This window comes from Theobroma cacao, chromosome 4 (assembly GCF_000208745.1).
Source record: "Theobroma cacao cultivar B97-61/B2 chromosome 4, Criollo_cocoa_genome_V2, whole genome shotgun sequence".
Lineage (NCBI taxonomy): Eukaryota > Viridiplantae > Streptophyta > Magnoliopsida > Malvales > Malvaceae > Theobroma > Theobroma cacao.
Genome location: NC_030853.1, coordinates 28,949,383 through 28,968,374, shown reverse-complemented (window position 1 = coordinate 28,968,374; position 18,992 = coordinate 28,949,383). Strand labels below are relative to the sequence as shown.

At 35.4% G+C, this 18,992-nt stretch overlaps 5 protein-coding genes across 7 annotated transcripts; all 5 read right to left on the bottom strand.

Annotated features, from left to right (window-relative positions):
- LOC18603185 (1-aminocyclopropane-1-carboxylate oxidase homolog 1) lies at positions 1,391–4,000 on the bottom strand. 3 transcript variants are annotated; one of them, XM_018119518.1, is made up of 3 exons: positions 3,341–4,000; positions 2,934–3,255; positions 1,391–2,085 (listed from the first exon to the last, which is right to left on the bottom strand). In XM_018119518.1, the coding sequence occupies exons 1-3, from the start codon at positions 3,874–3,876 to the stop codon at positions 2,011–2,013; spliced, it is 933 nt and encodes a 310-aa protein (XP_017975007.1). In that variant the 5' UTR covers positions 3,877–4,000; the 3' UTR covers positions 1,391–2,010. The 3 variants fall into 3 exon arrangements, with proteins under 3 accessions (XP_017975007.1, XP_007035064.2, XP_017975008.1); XM_007035002.2 differs by lacking the exon at positions 1,391–2,085 and adding an exon at positions 2,192–2,629 and having other exon boundaries at positions 3,341–3,998; XM_018119519.1 differs by lacking the exon at positions 1,391–2,085 and adding an exon at positions 2,515–2,660.
- Positions 5,368–7,835, bottom strand: LOC18603184 (1-aminocyclopropane-1-carboxylate oxidase homolog 1). Its single transcript, XM_018119118.1, has 4 exons — positions 7,831–7,835; positions 6,600–7,151; positions 6,162–6,483; positions 5,368–5,909 (listed from the first exon to the last, which is right to left on the bottom strand). The coding sequence occupies exons 1-4, from the start codon at positions 7,833–7,835 to the stop codon at positions 5,643–5,645; spliced, it is 1,146 nt and encodes a 381-aa protein (XP_017974607.1). The 3' UTR covers positions 5,368–5,642.
- LOC18603183 (1-aminocyclopropane-1-carboxylate oxidase homolog 1) lies at positions 10,447–12,870 on the bottom strand. Its single transcript, XM_007035000.2, has 3 exons — positions 12,031–12,870; positions 11,223–11,544; positions 10,447–10,898 (listed from the first exon to the last, which is right to left on the bottom strand). The coding sequence occupies exons 1-3, from the start codon at positions 12,573–12,575 to the stop codon at positions 10,641–10,643; spliced, it is 1,125 nt and encodes a 374-aa protein (XP_007035062.2). The 5' UTR covers positions 12,576–12,870; the 3' UTR covers positions 10,447–10,640.
- On the bottom strand, positions 13,303–15,815 carry LOC18603182 (1-aminocyclopropane-1-carboxylate oxidase homolog 1). The gene is given in 4 exon segments (XM_018119725.1): positions 13,303–13,466; positions 13,468–13,712; positions 13,921–14,242; positions 15,091–15,815. Coding segments are annotated over 4 exon segments (1,158 nt in total). The 5' UTR covers positions 15,633–15,815; the 3' UTR covers positions 13,303–13,417.
- Positions 15,904–18,595, bottom strand: LOC18603181 (1-aminocyclopropane-1-carboxylate oxidase homolog 1). Its single transcript, XM_018119726.1, has 3 exons — positions 17,813–18,595; positions 16,550–16,871; positions 15,904–16,317 (listed from the first exon to the last, which is right to left on the bottom strand). Exons 1-3 carry the CDS (start codon positions 18,361–18,363, stop codon positions 16,066–16,068), a joined length of 1,125 nt encoding a protein of 374 aa, XP_017975215.1. The 5' UTR covers positions 18,364–18,595; the 3' UTR covers positions 15,904–16,065.

Sequence of the window (18,992 nt, the reverse complement as noted above, 5' to 3'; positions counted from 1 at the left end):
TTTGATTGATGTGCCCTTTATATGACTCATGTCTCCTATCCATTATGAGAGGTTGAACATGTGAATTTTAATTTTTGGACATATAGAATAGAACTTAACTTAATAAGGGTGTGACATGAATTTTTTTGTCAAAATCTAAACATTTCTATGATTTATTGATTAAGTTTTTTAAGAACTTGAAAATAAAACAAATTTTCTTAGAGCAAAAAAAAATCAATGCAAGTATTAATTTGGCCAATGATAGCATGTTATGAATTATATAGCGACTTGGACATAAAAATTTGCATTGACATAAAAGTTGTTTCATTTAGACAAAAGATAATAATGAAAGAAAGAACGAACAATAAATTAATAAAAGATGAAACATTGAAATTGAATTAGAGCAATAAATTGATAATGAAAGAAAAAATAAAACTTGTCAAAAACCAAACAATCAATTGAGCTTACATTTATTAAATATTAATAATTGCATTAAACTTCATAATAAGCAAAACATGAAAATTCGTATATCAGTCATAAGCCTAAACTTTATTTATTGAACTGATTTTTCAATTAAAAATTCTTACCCAATATCTAATTTCAATTTGTATTAAACATGTAAAATGTACAAATGAAAAATGAAAATAATTAAATACAACAATCAAACCATAGAAAAACAATAAATAATTTGAGAAACAATCAAATCAGACCAGCACCCCACAACCGCAAAGTATCCCAGGCGATCGAGCTGACTAACTCCCTTAACCGCCAGTTAAAACCAACACCACAATCGACAATAAAAAGCCGAACCAATTGTGGCCGTCGACATCAGTTCTGGTCGGTTGCACAGTTGCAACCGACCGGGTGCTCACTCCTACTATGATCCCCTTTCTTTCTTTGATATAAAGACAACAGTTACTAGTGTATTATTTTAAGATTTTTTTTTGAAAGAATTGGTTTTTCTCTTTTATCTTTTAGATGAAGCATGAATCTTTACGTCTCTTTTTTATTTTTTTCCTCTTTTTTCTTTCATTCAGTTTCAGCTTTATCACACAACCTAAGGGTTGTGACTTTAGCCTGAACTTGCTTGCCTTTTACCCTAAGCGCGTTAGCCAATTAATTCCTACAGTAGCTTGAAAAGAATACCATTGACTTCTTTTTGTGCCTTTATCCCAGATAGTAACAAATACTAACAAATTCAAGCTCCATGGTGTAAAATATGAGAAAATAAAGAGTGGCAAAAAAAAATTACCTTGTAAACAACTAAGTAGACTAGACGGATGAAAGATGAAAAGTAAGTATTATATTTTCTTATCTTGGTATTTTTGGAAATATAATTCATTAGGTCTGTCAATACATCAAACCAGTATCCTTTCCCAACAAAGAACACATCAATCCCTGGATCTAAAACTCAATTTTAATCTTTTTCTGTACATCATTCAACCAAATATCCATACCAGCAGATAAGAAAAATAAAAAAGGAGAAATGAATCCCACATCGTACATAAAAACTAAACCCAGTACCAGACATTAACAATATGTAACACGGATAAGGACTTTCCCTGGAAGAATATTGAAGCAAAAGAATCCGGCCGTATCACCGAGATCGCCCACATCCAATCTGTTTCCAGGATTCACACTAACCTTCAATGCTCTCCTCGTCACTGTCAAGGATATTAATGAGGTCACTCTGTATATTTACACCCTCCTTCGCCAAGTTATCTGCAAGCTGATTCTTCTCTCTCTATATTTTCTTATCTTGTTGATGCGCAGTCGAATGGACTGTTCTGTTCTTGGTAGGTTAATTTTAGAAATATCTTTGGGTTAATTCTAGAACACCATTCAATGTGCCAACCATCTCTCTTTCATTAACTATTAGTTGATCATGACTCATGGCCAGCAAGCCAGCACCATTGATAGATCCTATGTGTCCCATTACTTAAAGCTAACGACACAGCAGATTTTTAGCTGAAATATCTCCTCCAATGTCTCACCATCACCAAATAAACTTGCCGTTTTCTAGAAAAATCACTATAGACTGAAAAAGATGAAAAGACTGCTGGTCGATATACTTCTACTTCTTGAATCCATCTGCTTGCAAATTGACTATCAAATGCAGATTTAGCAAGGTTAATGATTTGAAATTTCCAATAAGAACATGAAATGCAATTTCGGAAACTTTAGGAAATGAAGAAGCATATCAACTCCAACTAACTAGAAAAGACAATAAAAGAAGTTTGCTACCACTTTGATAAAGTAGATAATGGCTATAAATTGATAATACTTATTTGAGCTCAATTTGTGCCAAATATACTCATGGTGTCTTGATAAATCAATCAACCAGTCCATGTTAACATTTTTTTTTCCTTAATCAAACATATATGCTATATGGCCCATTTCACAGCCTAAAGAGATGTAGGGGAGAAGTTCCATCAAGACCATGTTCATAGATGTAGGAAACAAAGTCTCTAACTGTTGTTTCTCTATAGATTGGAGGATTGTTTTCTAATAGAAGCTCTTCAATGGGTCCATACAGCCTTGAAGATGGTAGTAGGCCTGTGGTGAAAAAGCATGCAACTGATATTCTTGGGCCTTCGCGGTTTGCCAACACTCTGTGCTCTACGCTTTTGAACTTGTCATTTGTTATGAGCTGACAGAAACAAGAACCAAGGATCTGAACTCTGTGTATTTGAAACCAATGTGATGAATAATGTTATAAACTTTAATTTAACTTCTAAACCAATTAACAAAAAGCACATGGACTTGATTTATACCAATCATGGGAGAGGCATGACATCCACCATTTTAGTAGAGTAGAGGGACTATTTACGTAATTCTGACTATCTATTTATATAGTCACAAAGGATCTGTAAGATGCTAGCCCCAAAAAAAGGAACTTTAGGTGTCTAAATCCAAACCCGATAACAGAAAATATTAGGAAGTGAGAGACTTGCCTGTAGAAGATCTCCAATATTGACCACTAAGGCACCAGGCACAGGAGGAACATCAACCCACTGATCTTGATGAAGCACTTGCAAGCCTCCAATTTGGTCCTGTAGAAGCACCGTTAGGAAGTCATTGTCGGAATGCTTGCTTGTGCCTAATGTTAGTTCAGGCTCAGGGCACGGTGGATAATAGTGGCACAGAGCTGAAAGTCCCTCAGCACATCCCATCTCCTCGAGGTGACTTGGTTTTAGTCCAAGAGCTTCAGACAACAATTTAAACAGAGAACTTCCTAATCTGATGACTTGCTTCCTGTATTCCAGTTGAATATCTCTGCAATCCGATAATTAATCAAAACAATGAAGTTCAGCAATGTAGTACTGTTAACAAAACACAGTATTCATAGTCATTGACAGACCTCAATACGGCAGGCAACTCCTCTGGCTTGGGAGGATCGGGAGCCATTACGCAAAAGCAGGTATCTCTCCAATTCGCAAATGGAGATGTGTACAAATCGAAGTTGCTAGTATACCTGTACCTTCTAACGCGATCACGTGCATAGAATTCTTTCTTTACCTCAATATCCTGCTCAAAAAATCTGTGAACCCCATCTTTCATCTCCTCGAGAATACTTGAAGGGATTCCATGATTGACAACCTGGAAGAAACCCCATGTCTCTGAGGCATGTCTGACTTCGTCGATGATCTCCTTACGCCGCACTGGATTGTTTTCAATGCCTTCTAGATCAATAACCGGAATACTAAATTGGATTTTCTTGGTATCTGAAGCATCTCTCAAGTTATCAGGTGGTCGGATGAACATCCGAGGAACCTTGGTAACCCCAGCATCAACAAGACCTTTGACACCAGCTTTTGAGTCATCAAATGCTTTCAGTTCTCTTTTTCTGTCATAGTTGGAATCATCACAAACTTCAACGCCACCAGCTACCACCATTTTCCCTTTTTTTTCTCTCTAAGGTAACTAAAGCTGAAGAAATTCTATGGAATACCAAAAGAGTAAATCTTGAAGATTGGAGCACTAGACGGTAGGAAAATTTGTTCCCCATAGGAGTGGCTAGAAATCAACCACATCAAAGATAATAACAACGATAGCTGCGTGGCCCCATGCTTCACTGACCAATAAAAACATGTTCTTCCAACTTATCATTGAGCATAGTTTTTGTATTTTTTATTCAAGAAAGAAACTGGTGGTACTCATAACTACAGCGAGATTGTGACATCATATTTGATGGGGGAAGGGGCGGAGCGTCCCATTGCTTTCAAAATTTTAAATTTTTTTTATATATTATATATATTTTTAATAAGTTTTTTAAAATAATTTTTTATTAAATAATTAATATAAATAAAAGTAATAAAATGATTTTATCATGAACACTACAATCTTTCAAAAATTTCAAAATTTTTTACTTACTATATATTCCTCTAACCGTTTGATGAAATCAAAGACAATCAGTACATTATTAGTTATCATTTAAATTCTAACATATTATGGTAAGTTTATCAAATTTAAAAAAATAAAAGTGAGTCTATTAACTTAAACTTACAAAATTTTAATATAAATTTAAGTCTATCCTAATATATTATATCTTAACAATCCAATCCAATAGATAACATATTATATCTTAACAATGCAATTTAATAACCCAATATGTAATTAGCAATTCAAGAAGCAAATAGAAAATAAAAAGAAAGCTTTTACAAAATGCTACACATTTCGTGTCTAATACACAAAATAAAAAAATAATTTATTATGAATTTGACAAATTATTTTCTCTTTCACTTTTGCACACAAAGAGTAAAAACTCTTATAGCTTCGTTCAATTTTATATATATATATATATATATATGACATGTCATTATTATTGTTATGTTATTTTTTTATTATGTTTAATTGTTTTGTTAAGTTTTATTTTAATTTTTTAGATGATTGAGAATTAAATAATATATAAAGTTCTCTTTAATTATTAAGTGTCTTTTTCTGTTTGATTCTCTTAATAAATGCTCTAACTCCACTGCTGGACAAGGGCTTAGTTTACAAAAAGAATAGGCCTCAAGGGACCTCAGTCTAATCTCGAGGGTAATCAAATCTTTATATTATAGTTTTACTTTACTTTTTCCATCTTTTTGAAGGAGTCATAGCCTTGAGAAAAAAGGATGGCATCCACAGTTTCCAAACTGAACTCGCATATAAAAATGCAAGAAAACATGACGTGTTTACCATCAGTGCAATCTTGCCATTTGTCTTAATAGCTAGGGTGAAGAGTCTTCTTGCTTAGTCATGGACCTCATAGTTGAGAACAGAGGAAAAGCAGGACAAAAAACAGAGAGGGACATCTACTGGCGGTGGAATTCAGATTTTTTTTGCCCCTTTTATGATATCATTTCCATAAGGGATCTAACTCCTTTTGAGTTTGCTAAAGGAGACTTGAAAGTTGAAGCAGCCACATCAGAGCACTGTCCACCACAGTCTATTCATAGACCACGAAGGTAACATCCAGTCATCAACTAGTTAAATTTTCCTAATCAATCACACATTTTGATAGTCCTTCACGAATCTACATATCATTGAAATTCTGGTGATAATAATAACATAAAAGGGGAAACATATGAAAATGATTTGATCATATGGACTAAACTGGTACACAATGTGTGCTTTCTTGGTTCCATTCATGCCGTATTTCCTATATATTCCGGATGATTTCACAACTTGAAATGTGCAAGTGAAGAGACCTCATCGATCCCTTTTGAGTATATATATGTCAGAAAATCTCTGGCAGTTATATCTCTGTAGATTGGCGGGTTGTCTTCTGATAACAATTCCTTGATTGGCCCATAGACTCTCGAGCTCTCAGGGAAAATCCCTAACTGAGGTTGTGTTCTTAAAAAGCTTGCCACTGAAATTCTTGGGCCATTATATTTCGCCAACACCCTATGATTCACACTTTTAAACTTGTCGTTGGACATGAGCTGCACCAAAGCAAGAAATTAATTCAGGTCAAACAGTATTTTACTCTATAAATGAAAAATGTACCCTGTCACACCTTTTTAAGAGTGTGGTATGAGGTCATATCAGTTACTATAAAGCTATTTCAGTAACAAAAAAAGGCAAATTATGGAGCTGGTTCCAGAATTTTATCTTTTGTTACTGGCTGGACTACCTATGATTCACAAGTAAAAAAATACTAGCAATATAATCAAAGTCACACGTGAAAAACCTGCCTGTAAAAGACCTCCAATGTTTACCACTAATGCTCCAGGTGTGGGAGAAACATCAACCCATTGGTTCTCATGAAGAACCTGCAGGCCACCTATTTGATCCTGTAGAAGTACAGTCAAGAAGTTGGGATCTGTGTGGCTGCAAGTTCCTAGGGTTAATTCAGGTTCAGGGCAAGGTGGATAGTAATGGCCTACAAGTAGGAGTCCTTCAGCACATCCCATGCTTTTTAGGTGGTCAGGATTAAGTCCAAGGGCTTCTGATATTAATTCAAGCAGAGCTAGTCCCAATTTCATCACTCTCTTTGAGAAATCAATCCCTATGTCTCTGCAAGTCAATTACCATAATTTCAATTCAAGAAACAACGAGTGTCTATTGAAATTAGAAAAATAAGGGGAAAGATAAAAGCCCATGCGAAATAGATAATATTTCTGATCACATACCTGCATACTTCTGGTAATTCTTCAGGAGTAGGCCAGTGAGGAGCCATGAAAAGAAAGAGTGAGTCCCTCCAATTTGCAGCTTGTGATTCCCACAGATCAACATTACTTAGATACACAACCTTTCTGCTGAGATCACGCGTGTAGAACTCTTTCTTTGTCTCGGTGTCTTGCTCATGAAATCTGCGTACTCCATTAATCATCTCATCCAAAACGCTTAAAGGAATTCCGTGGTTAACAACCTGAAAGAAACCCCACTCCTCACAAGCATCCCGAACTTTGTCAATGATCTCTGCACGAACAGATGAATCTTTGTTTATGTCTTCGAGGTCTATGATCGGAACACTAAACTTCGAATCGCTACCAGCTGACCTCTTGTCAAGGATTAGCTGCTGGTCAACGAATATACCAGGGATTTTTGTCACTCCACCATCTACTAATCCCTTAACTCCTGCTTTTGTCTCATCGAACGCTTTCAATTCACTTGTACGATCATAACCAGGGTCTGCTCTGGAATGAATCCCGCTAGTGTGTGTGACTTCGATGTTTGATATTCTATGAGGGGATAAGATTACAACAAGGTAAGGAAATATGAGAGTTTTGTTGGTATGTTTATATACACGAGGATAACAGTCAGAAAAGTTAACAAAAGATTTGAAAATACGCAACTTGTATGTTATTTTATTTGTTTATCTGTCTATCTATTAATTTTTTTTTTTATTTCTTGAATCTAAGCAAGTATGAATCTGGGTCGGCCCTTCGGTAAAGTCAGCCAAGTAAAGACTTTAGGCTTTCAATTCAGGAAGATCTTATAATTTTATAATATAATATATTATATTAAAAATATAAAAAAATTAAAAAATAATTAATAATTAATAAAATTATTTATTTTTTATTTTTTTAATTATATGTTTAATAAATTTTAATTTTTTATTACTTTTTAATTTTTAAAATATTATATTATCTTCAATCAATCAACGGTCATATATATTTAATCATCTTTAACAACTATTTTTTCTCACTTATTTCTCTTATTTTTAATCAACATATTTAATCATTTTTAACAACTATTTTTTCTCCTATATATAAAACTAATTATTTATTTTTTAATGTATAATATCTATTTTTGAATTTTTTTTTATTTGCTCTTTTTTCCTTTTTCCTTTAACTTTAATTTTTTTCAAAATAATACACAAGAAGTTCGTTATGTTATTATTTTTATAAATTCGTGAACCTCATTTGCAGTTTGCAATAAACATTCAATAATTATGTACTATTATTTTAATATTTACATATTTTTTATTTTTAATTTTTAATTTATATTATATTATTATATTATTTTTATTTTATATGATAGTTGATTTATTTGAATTAAAAATTTTGGTTATTGATTTTGTATTAACCATATAAAAAATATAAAAATTTTACATCTTAAAAAGCTAGAAGAATAAAAATTTAATAATTTTTTTAATTTCACTAAAAGAATGTCTCATTGAATATTTCGTTTTAAATTTTTAAACTTATTGAGCCACCCCTGCTATGATTTAAGAAGAAAATCATGTAATTTCTTGGATCTCTGGTGGTCTTCTTTCCTATTACTTAATTGGTCGCATGTGTTCCTCATAGCACCAATTAATCGAGCCAACGGTAGAAATGCTAGAGTTTTGTAAGATTCTTCTTACAAATTAAACCAGAGTTAAAAACGCATTTGTTGATGTAATATATAGTTTTAACAAACATGGTTTTACAAATTAAACCAGCAAATACTAAATTTTACTAACCAGAGTGATGCTAAAAAATTATTGATACAGGTGAAATGTCTAGTATGGGCAATAACAAATGAACCAATCACCGAATATGACCCCAGAAAAGAAAACAGGAAATTCTCAGTGCCATCAGCAATGTTGACCCTCGCTAGATATCTCTACCATCTCGATGTAAAATCTACCTTTCTTAATAGAATTCTTGAAGAGGAAATCTATGTAGGTCAACCTGAGGGCTTTGAAGTAAAGGATGAACCAGACAAAGTATACAAGCTTCACAAAGCTCTATATGGCTTGAAGCAAGCCCCACAATCCTGGTATAGCAGGATTGATGCATATCTGGTTTCCAATGGGTTTACAAAAGGCGGTAATGAAGCTACATTGTATATACTCAAGTCTAAAAGTCAATTTCCATTGTTTGTTTCGTTTATGTGGATGACTTAATGATTACTGAAGGAGATGATATTACTTTGCAATTGTTCAAGAAGCAGAAGCAAAGTGAGTTTGAAATGTCTAATTTGGGATTGATGAGCTTCTTTTTTGGTCTGGAGATTAAGCAATCTGCTACAGGGGTATTTCTATCTCAACAGAAATATATCAATGAAGTTCTGAAAAGATTCCACATGCTTAATTGCAAACCTGCAGCTACACCATTAGCAGTAAATGAGAAGTTTTCATTGAATAGTGGAAGCAAGCTAAAGGATCTTTCTCAGTTCAGAAGCTTGATTGGAAGCCTCCTTTACATGTGCTCATCAAAACCAGATATCATGTATTCTGTGAGCTTGCTGTCCAGATTCATGAAAGAACCTACTCATCTTCATTTCGCAGCTGGGAAACGTGTGCTTAAATATTTGAAGGGCACTCTAAACTTTGGAATCTGTTATACCAGAAATCCAAATTTTTTTCTCACTGCCTACTCTGACAGCGATTGGACAGAAAATGTAGATGATTCCAAGAGTATTTCAAGCCATATCTATACTCTTGGTAGTGGAGTTTTCTGATGGAACTCTCACAAACAATCCATTGTTGCTCAATCCACTGCTGAGTCACAGTACATATCTGCTACTGCAACTTCCAACCAAGCAATTTGCTTGAGGAAAATGCTCACTGATTTGCAGTTTCCACAGAATCATCCTACTCCACTATTGGTAGATAACAAATCAGCTATCGCTATCACCAAGAACCCTATTTTCCATGGAAAGACCAAGCACATCCAAGTGAAATTTCATGCCATTAGAGATGCTGAGAGGTTAGGTGAAGTCAATGTTCAGTATTGTTGTTCTGAACTGCAGCTAGCTGATATAATGACTAAGACTTTGGGAAAGCCAAGATTTGAGTATTGAGAAGCCAAAATGAATGTTCAAGATGCAAATATTATGGAGGAATGTTAAGAAATAATACTTGCATGTATGCAGCAAGTGCTTCTCTCAGCTAAGTTTATTTTCTTAGTTAATTTCAGTTTGCTTCGTTGTACTATAATGATAGTTTTAATGTTGTTTTTTGCTGTCCCTTACGTGTTAGTTTGCATGTAATCTGCACTTACACTTGTTAAACATGTTTGCAAGTGTCTCACGTACACAGGGAATATAAACCTTGTTTTATCTTAATAAAATGATGATTAGATCCTATCTTCCTTTCTCTCTTCTCTTCTTCTTTCATATTCTCTGTTTTTTAAGCCTTATTTACATTATCATTTCCTACTCATTTTTCTGTCCTTTCTACTTCAACGGTAATAGCATCTTTCTGTGAGTTTGCCAAGAGAGAATTGAAACATCAAATCCTTCATCAGTTGAAACAGCCTCTTTCAATATTAATGAAGTCTTAGTTCCCCTCTCTCAGTTTATAGTTTATCATTGTTTATCTTGTGTGAAACTATCAGTGCAATGAGGCTGTTTTATCAAATACTAAATTTTCTTTATTACAAAACAGATAAACAAGCATGTTGAAGAAAGCAACAACCGTTTACACCTATTACTCTGTCTTTAACGCCAATGATTTGCATAATTACTAACCCGTCCATTTCTATGTGTTTTGTCGGTTCATTTTCCATCTTCAGCTTCCAAAGTTAAGTAAAATGTATAGACTTTAGATTCGGCATGAGTACCAGTCCACAACATACATATGCATGACTTGATCACCATGTCACTGATAAAGCACAGTGAAGGTACAAATTTTTTTGATGAATATGAGTCCATAATTAAATTAAGGTCCAAAGAAGTACGAAACCATAGTTTATTCTGCAAGCGACAAGTTGCCCCTAATTGTATTCTGTAGATTGGTTTCACAGCTTGAAATGTGATAGTGAAGGGGTACCATCCAGCCCCTTTGAGTAGTAGAGTGACAAGTAGTCCTGAACTAAGATTTCTCTGTAGATTGGGGGGTTTTCTTCTGATAACAATTCCTTGATTGGTCCACAAAGTCTTGATGCGTTTCCTGTATTAGCTTGCATTCTCAGAAAACATGCCACTGATATTCTAGGGCCTACGTGTTTCGCCAAGACCCTGTGATTAACGCTTTTAAACTTGTCGTTGGAAAGAAGCTGCATTGAAACAAGAAACAAATCTGTTTACAATTTCTGATACATTCCATCTGCATTTGCTCAATTCAATAAAAACAGCAACTACACAAAAATCAAGTAGCACAACTGGCTAGCAACATAGCTAATGTTGCTATATGATACATTAAAACGACATCTTATGAGGTCTCTTCACTTTTCAGCTGATAATATTGCAGTTGAATAATTATGACTTAAGTGAACTAAACAATTTGAAGTAGTTAAAAAAAATATAATTACCAGTTAGTTAAATGTTCACTAAGGTAAGGTCATCAGATACAACATTCAAGATTCTGGGGATAGACTTGCCTGCAGAAAATCTCCAACATTTACTATCAACGCTCCAGGTATGCAAGGAACATCAACCCACTGATTCTCATGAAGAACTTGTAGGCCGCCCATTTGATCTTGCAGGAGTATGGTGATGATGCTACTATCTCTGTGATTGGTAGTTCCCATTGTTAATTCTGGTTCGGGGCATTTAGGATAATAATGCCCCATGAGGAGGAGTCCTTCAGTACAATCCATATCTTTAAGGTAGCTGGGATTAAGCCCAAGAGCCTCAGACAGCAGTTCAAACAGTGTAAAACCGAATGTTACTACTCGGTTGGAGTAATCCATCACTATGTCTCTGCAAGGTGATTTATGAAAGAACATTCAAGCAGCAGCAAAAGGATGCACCCTTCTCATAAACCATATCTTTTTTTAGTTTTTTGACTCTTTTCATTTTCTTTTTTTTTTTCTTTGATAGCTAACGCCATCTCAACATGTCTACCTTGCTTTATGGTTAATAACTTTTAACCAAGCCAATTCGTCTGTGCTGGTGAAGTTACATATTGGTATAAGGAGCATCTTCTCGCTCAAATGCTTGCTACTTTGCCAATAACAATAAAGGTACTGTCACTAGAATGGTAGAACCAACTGAATTAGGCAAATGACTATTTAACTTCATTTCTGGCTCATGAAATCAAGAAACATTGACTGGAGGTAAAAGTGGGATCAAAATTCCACAAAAATCACCCCTATAATATGTTTAATGATTTAAATATTTGTCAAAAGCCAAAAAAACAATTCCACAATTGCCTTGCCAGCTAGTATTACTCCTACTAACACATACCTGCATACTTCCGGCAATTCATTAGGGTCAGGTGGATCAGGAGCCATCAGACAACCTAAAGTGTCCCTCCAATTAGCAGCTTTTGATTTATACAAATCAACGTTGCTTAGATACAACACCTTTCTGCGAGTTGTATCGCGCGTATAGAACTCTTTCTTCACCTCCGTGTCTTGTTCATGAAACCTACGTATGCCATCTATCATCTCATCCAAAACACTTCCAGGAATTTCATGGTTAACCACCTGAAAGAAACCCCACTTCTCACAAGCAATTTGAACTTGCTCGATTACCTCAGCACGCATAGTTGAGTCTTCAGTGATACCTTGGAGGTCTATGATTGGGACACTGAACTGATAATTAACACAACTGGAGTTCTTCTCGAGTACAAGGTTCTGATCAACGAATATACGAGGAATTTTTGTCACCCCAGAATCTACTAGTCCCTTGACACCGGCTTTTGTATCATCAAAAGCCTTCACTTCACTTTGGCGATCATAGTCAGGGTTAGTATCTGCGTGAACTTCACCAGTTTTTGTTTCCACCATGGTTGATTTTGTGTTAAATTGTTAGTGCAGTAAGGCTGTTTTAGATCATTGTAAAATCTCCCCATCACCAAACAGAGAAAAAGCCATATTCAACAAGAAGGCAACAACCTTTCCCCAAAGTCCACCACAACTACACTGTCACTGGCTAGTCAATAGTCATTATTACTTATTAGACCAAAAAAAGTCCATCTGTCTACCTAAATTGTTAGTCCTATCGTTCCAATATGAAGCATACATACATCCATACAAAGAAAAATACATGTAATTCTTCCAAGTGGGATAGAGACAGGTGACATTGATATGTACTTCAAGACCAAATATGTACATAATTATTTTAAACTGTCCATTTTCTATGCTTTGTTTTTCTAATTTGCTCATTTCAGCCTTGTTAAGGATAAAAACAAGATAATATCCTAAGTTTTGCTCTAATAACAAATTAAATACACCAAATACAATTAGAATTATAATAAAATGATAAATTTCAACATATGCAGGGGAAAAGGTAAAACTAAAACCACCTTTTGCAATAAAAATTTATTCATCCTTCTTTTTCTCGGTTAGTTTAAATTGATTTCTTCAAGTATAGTTTTCAGTGTAATTAAGTTAGTGTCATTAGCAAATTAATAGCATTTTAACTTCAATATTTTCATTTCATGCAACCTATGTAGACTTAAATTTATGAGGAGTTATAGCTTCAAGACTCAAAGAAGACTAGAAAGAGCACGGATCTCAACAAGCTAAGGTTCATAAGTTCTATAGATAAACATCACTTCCTTTTAATTGGTCAAGTATCATAGTAATTATGACCAAAATTTTTCAGAAAACAGTCCAAATTATATAATTTAGATCATGCTGATATTGCTGATTTCATCTCCATGGCCAAGTTTAGAGCTTGAAATGCGGCAGGGCAGAAGTACCATCAAGGCCTTTTGCATGGACGTAATCAACATATTCTCTCACAGTGGTTTCCCTGTATTTTGGAGGATTGTCTTCTGATAACAGCTCCTTAATAGGTCCATAAGGTCTTAAATCTGGCAGAAGAAAAGTGCTGAAAAAGCATGCCACTGATACTCTTGCTCCCACAGAATTTGCCAGCACTCTATGCTCCACACTTACAAAAGCATCGTTTGATATTAGCTGAAAACAGCAAAATAATTACAAATTAGCTGCAAAGACTGGTAATTATAACAGAACTGCCGTAGAAACTAACAAGCAAAACTACAGACATGAAACCTTGTAGGATTGCCAATGGGCAATACAAGCTAGAAAAACAGAATACCAAGAAATGGCCCGAAGTCGGTGTTCCTAGTAATATAACTAGCAACACCAAAGAATCAAGGCTTACCTGTAGTAGATCTCCGATGTTAATCACAAGAGCTCCAGGAGTTGGGGGTACATCAACCCATTGATTTTCATGAAAAACTTGGAGCCCACCAATATGGTCTTGTAGAAGCACCGTGAGGAAGTCATTGTCCGCATGCTTGGTTGCACCCAGAGTTAGTTCTGGCCGTGGGCACGCGGGGTAATAATGTGACAGCATAACGAGCCCTTTAGCACAATCCATGTCTCTCAGGTGATCAGGGTGCAACCCTAGAGCCTCCGAGAGTAACTCAAACAGCAAATAACCCAAATGCATTACTTGCTTTGATTACTCCATCATTATATCCCTAAAAGAACACATCAAGCACACAATCTGTCATTTTAACTGCATAAATTTAGATAACGAGTATTGGCTTCCTTTCTCTTACTCGTAGGTTAAGAGCCGCGTACAATTTGAATCAATGAACCACACATATATTCAAAACTAAAGAAGTGGCATGAAAGTACTTAAATCACTGCCCAATTTATTACTTATGGTTAGAAAAGCAATCATTCACACCCTATCTTATAATCTCATCCCTCGCAACCCTTGGTCCTTTATTTAATTATAGTGATAGTAAACCAAGGTGACATGAGGAGATTACTAACTTGCCATTGACAAGGCTGTATATGCAACTGCTGCAGATTAAGCTTCAAGATATCAGAAGAAATTTCCTAATTTAAGTGGGTAAAGGAGTGCAGCTCAGATTCGTGACTGAGTAAATCGGATTACGACTGACCAATGGGATGAAAGCCTAGCACGACCATTGCTTCCAAGTCAACTACTCATCAAGAAACAATTACGTGTACTCTTTATTCTACACACGTCTTCTCACTCTTCTAATTTAGGTTTTTTTTTAAAACAACGATTGAATTATTTAAAAAATTTTAAATAAATTTTTAATTTTTATTTCATCCAGTCAAATATATTTATGTTTATAAATTTTATAATTAATGATTGATTAAAATAATACTTTTATCATTTTACATTTATTTAAGATTACGTAAAGTTGACATTGAAGTTAAAAAGTGTCACCGAATCATAATATTATGTAATATTTAGTATGTTACGTTATCATTAATTGACATAAAATAAAAAATTATTTAAATTTTTTTAACTAATTTAAGAATTTTTTTTTTCTTTGCATAGTTATACCTGCATACTTCCGGTAACTCTTCTGGCATGGGAGGATCGGGAGCCATAAGGCTGGAAACTGTATCTCTCCAGTTGGCTGCTGGTGAATTGTACAGATCAAAATTGCTATTGTAAGCCACCCTTTTGGTATAATCTCGAGTGTGGAACTGCTTTTTGACCTCCAAATCTTGCTCAAAAAACCTACGTGCACCATCCTTCATCTCTTCCAGGACACTCAGTGGAATTCCATGATTCACAACTTGGAAGAATCCCAATGTTTTCGATGCATCTCGGACTTTCTCAACAATCTCCTGACGAGTTCCTGGATCCTTCTTCACGCCTTCAAGGTCTATGACAGGAATTCGAACCTGCGTGACACCTGAAACTGAGATCTTCTCAGACTGATCTGGCGGGTGTTGGAATATCCGAGGAACCTCTTTAATTCCAGCATCAACAAGACCTTTTACACCAGCTTTTGTATCATCAAAAGCTTTCAGTTCAATTGTTCGATCATATTCAGGCTTTAGTTCGACCTGCACTTCATCTGTCTTGGCAATCACCATTTTCTTCCTCCGATTAGCAATTTTCAACAAAAAGAGGGGTCATCCGATGAAAAATAAGGCGATGCTGGATGAAGCTTTTTGACTTATAATAGTCTAGTCTCTTTTCTGTGAGTTGCTGAAAATTCAACCTTAGTACTGTAGCATCCCATTCAATTTAACAACACTTCAGCTTCACAGAAAATTTTTTTATTTTCACAATTTTTGTGGACGTAAATTATGAACAATGTTGTGGCTACAACACCCAAAGAAGAGGAGAAAGAGCACACGTTCCTTAGGTTTATAAACAAGATACGTAGACAACACTCATTTTCATAAATCAAACTGCCCAAGGATCAAAGTCATCAGGACCAAAATATTTTACAAGATCTGAATTATATTATATTTGAGTGAACTAGTCGTCTTGCTACTGCTGTTTTCACGTCTAACACCAAGTTCAGAGCCTGAAATGTGGCAAGGGAGAAGTACCACTAAGACCTTTTGCGTTGAAGTAGGTGATATAGTCTTTGACAGTGGTTTCCCTGTATTTTGAAGGGTTCTCTTCTGACAGCAACTCCTTGATAGGCCCGTACAATCTTGCGTCTGGCAGAAGAGCAGTAGTGAAAAAGCTTGCCACTGATACTCTAGGCCCTACGGAATTTGTCAGTACTCTGTGGGCCACACTTGTACAACTATCATTTGATATAAGCTGAAAATAAAAATGAAAATTAGCTTAAAATCAGAAGTATTCATAACCCGTGATAATGTACTTCATTCTTATATAGTAACAAGTGATATATAATTAAGGCCTAAACTTCAGCTGTGAGGCCACTCAGGGATAATCCCAGCTAGAGAAATAGAACAATATTTAAGTATGACATTAGTATATAGTTATTCCATGCAATATAACTAGCAAAAGTTTAAAAAAGATAAGGACTTGCCTGTAGAAGATCTCCAATGTTAATGACTAGAGCCCCCGGGGCTGGGGGTACATCAATCCAGTGATTTTCATGGAGAACTTGGAGACCGCCAACATGGTCTTGTAGGAGCACGGTGAGGAAGCCATTGTCGGCATGCTTGCTTGAACCTAGAGTCAGTTCTGGCTGTGGACAGATGGGATAGTAATGGCACAGCATGACCAACCCCTTAGCACAATCAATATCTCTCAGATAATCAGGGTTCAGTCCGAGAGCCTCCGAGAGTAACTCAAACAGCAAATAACCCAACTTCATTATTTGCTTTGAGTATTCCAGCGTTATATCCCTACAAGTAAAGTAAGTGTATTAAGGATTTTATACTCTAGCTCTAAGGCTTTCTCCATTAAACTTTATCAACAAACAGGATACCATCGACTGACTCATAGCTGTAGATACTGTTGTCCTTTGCTCTCTTAATCTCCAACTTCAGATTTTAGATTTCAAAACCCTTTATATACTCTTTCACCTCAATCTTTTATTTTTCCAACCACAAAAACTGTAATTAAGATCTATTGTCCACGCATGAAATCTGTAAAAGTGAATAATAGAAATAAGTGTGAAAGTATAATTTCGATAATAAGATTATCATCTTTGGTTATTATCATTAGGTTCAAGTTTTAATATATCCAAAAAATGGGGCGTGCCATTTGAGTGGATCAGAAGTACAAATTCTGCAGATTACAGTGACATGATGAAACAGTGGCAACCTAAAGATAAGAAGATATATTTTCAGGAAATAGCTAAAGCATGTGGCTCTAACTTTAACATTTTTTCTTTTTTTTGAAAGGCATAGTTTTATTAGATGGCCATTGGCCATTCAAAAAGTAGCGGGTTGCTGCCTTTATGCTACATTTAGACTGCCCAAACCACCTTCTGCACAGCCAAAAAACACAAAACACAGCCTATCCACAAGAAACAGGATCAGTCACCTGCATCCTGGTACAATATCAAAAATGGTCACAAACTATACAGAGAACACCTTAACTTCTCTCAAACAATACAAGCATTAAACACAAAACAGGAAAATTCCTTTATAGGCCATAGTGGAGGGCACAAATTCACCAAGAGCAATATGCCTGAAAGCAGGGCAAAATTAAGGCTTGGTATTGTGGGTGAGCAAATCAGATTATTACGGCAGACCAAGATGGAATTAAGGTTTAGAACGAACAACGGCTACAAGAAACTCTTTTAGCAGAAATGAGTTTTGTGTTTTAAGTTTTAACATACCTGAAAACTGTTGGCAACTCTTCTGGCTTGGGAGGATTAGGAGCCATAGAGCAGAAAACTGTATCTCTCCATTTAGCTGCTGGAGCACTATACAGATCAAAATTAGAATTGTAGACCACCCTTTTCGTATAATCACGAGAGAAGAGTTGTTTTTTAGCCTCAACATCTTGCTCAAAAAACCTACGCACACCATCCATCATTTCCTCCATGACACTCACTGGAATTCCATGGTTAAGCACTTGAAAGAATCCCCATGTCTTTGATGCAATTTGGACTTTTTGAACTATCTCCTTTCGAGTAATTGGATTTTTCTCCACTCCCTCAAGGTCTATAACAGGAATACTAACCTGAGTGCCACCTGAAACTGAGTCCTTCTCAAACTGATCTCGCGGCTGATAGAATATCCGAGGAACTTCTTTGATTCCAGCATCAACTAGTCCTTTGACACCAGCTTTTGTTTCATCAAAAGCTTTCAATTCACTTGCTCGATCATATTCAGGTTTTAGTGTGGCCTGCTCCTCATTAGTACTCTTGGACTTGGTTATCATCATTTTCTTTTTTCGTTAAGTAACCCCTGTGGACTATTCAAATCTTGTGATAAAAATTGAGTCTAATGCAACCAAAAGAGGGAGGGAAGGAGATTCGTTTAAATAATAAGGAAAACAACAAAAAATCAAAACAGAGCACTATGCAATATGCATGAAGCTGGTGCCTCTTACAGGATTAAGCTTCTTTGATATGGAGTTGTAACTGAAAATTTTTATATTGGTAACTATCACTGATTTTTCAGATTGTGATATATTCTCCTGCGGCCAATGAGAATTGATACAAATGTCAAGGTGCTGAAGAAATGCGGTGTTTGGTCCACTTCCCCAACTTAGGAAATAAAATGACAAGCTACATTGACAAATCTCTGCAGTGTGGATCTTTATGGGCCATTAACCAAAGCTACTGGACACAAAAGCCTAGGGTCTATAAACCATACAAGTGGGGGACATAATTTGGATTTCCTTCTTTATCTCGTTCTTTCCTTTTCAACTTTTCTTTTAGGCAGCTGCTCTCATTCTTACGGAAGGTTATAGCTGGGCACTGCTAATGTTCATTCTGACTTCAGGCTAACAAGAGGCATTCCCAAACCCAACTTTTAAATAGCTAGAATTTTGCCAATACAAGTATTTAT

Coding starts and splice junctions, on each gene's coding strand:
- LOC18603181 (XM_018119726.1), bottom strand. CDS start 18,363: ATGATGATAACCAAGTCCAAGAGTACTAATGAGGAGCAGGCCACACTA. Junction 16,872..17,812: donor GAGTTGCCAACAGTTTTCAG/GTATGTTAAAAC, acceptor CTTTACTTGTAG/GGATATAACGCTGGAATACT. Junction 16,318..16,549: donor ACATTGGAGATCTTCTACAG/GCAAGTCCTTAT, acceptor TTTTATTTTCAG/CTTATATCAAATGATAGTTG.
- LOC18603184 (XM_018119118.1), bottom strand. Junction 6,484..6,599: donor GAATTACCAGAAGTATGCAG/GTATGTGATCAG, acceptor ATTGACTTGCAG/AGACATAGGGATTGATTTCT. Junction 5,910..6,161: donor ACATTGGAGGTCTTTTACAG/GCAGGTTTTTCA, acceptor GCTTTGGTGCAG/CTCATGTCCAACGACAAGTT.
- LOC18603185 (XM_007035002.2), bottom strand. CDS start 3,876: ATGGTGGTAGCTGGTGGCGTTGAAGTTTGTGATGATTCCAACTATGAC. Junction 3,256..3,340: donor GAGTTGCCTGCCGTATTGAG/GTCTGTCAATGA, acceptor ATCGGATTGCAG/AGATATTCAACTGGAATACA. Junction 2,630..2,933: donor ATATTGGAGATCTTCTACAG/GCAAGTCTCTCA, acceptor TGTTTCTGTCAG/CTCATAACAAATGACAAGTT.
- LOC18603183 (XM_007035000.2), bottom strand. CDS start 12,575: ATGGTGGAAACAAAAACTGGTGAAGTTCACGCAGATACTAACCCTGAC. Junction 11,545..12,030: donor GAATTGCCGGAAGTATGCAG/GTATGTGTTAGT, acceptor ATCACCTTGCAG/AGACATAGTGATGGATTACT. Junction 10,899..11,222: donor ATGTTGGAGATTTTCTGCAG/GCAAGTCTATCC, acceptor GTTTCAATGCAG/CTTCTTTCCAACGACAAGTT.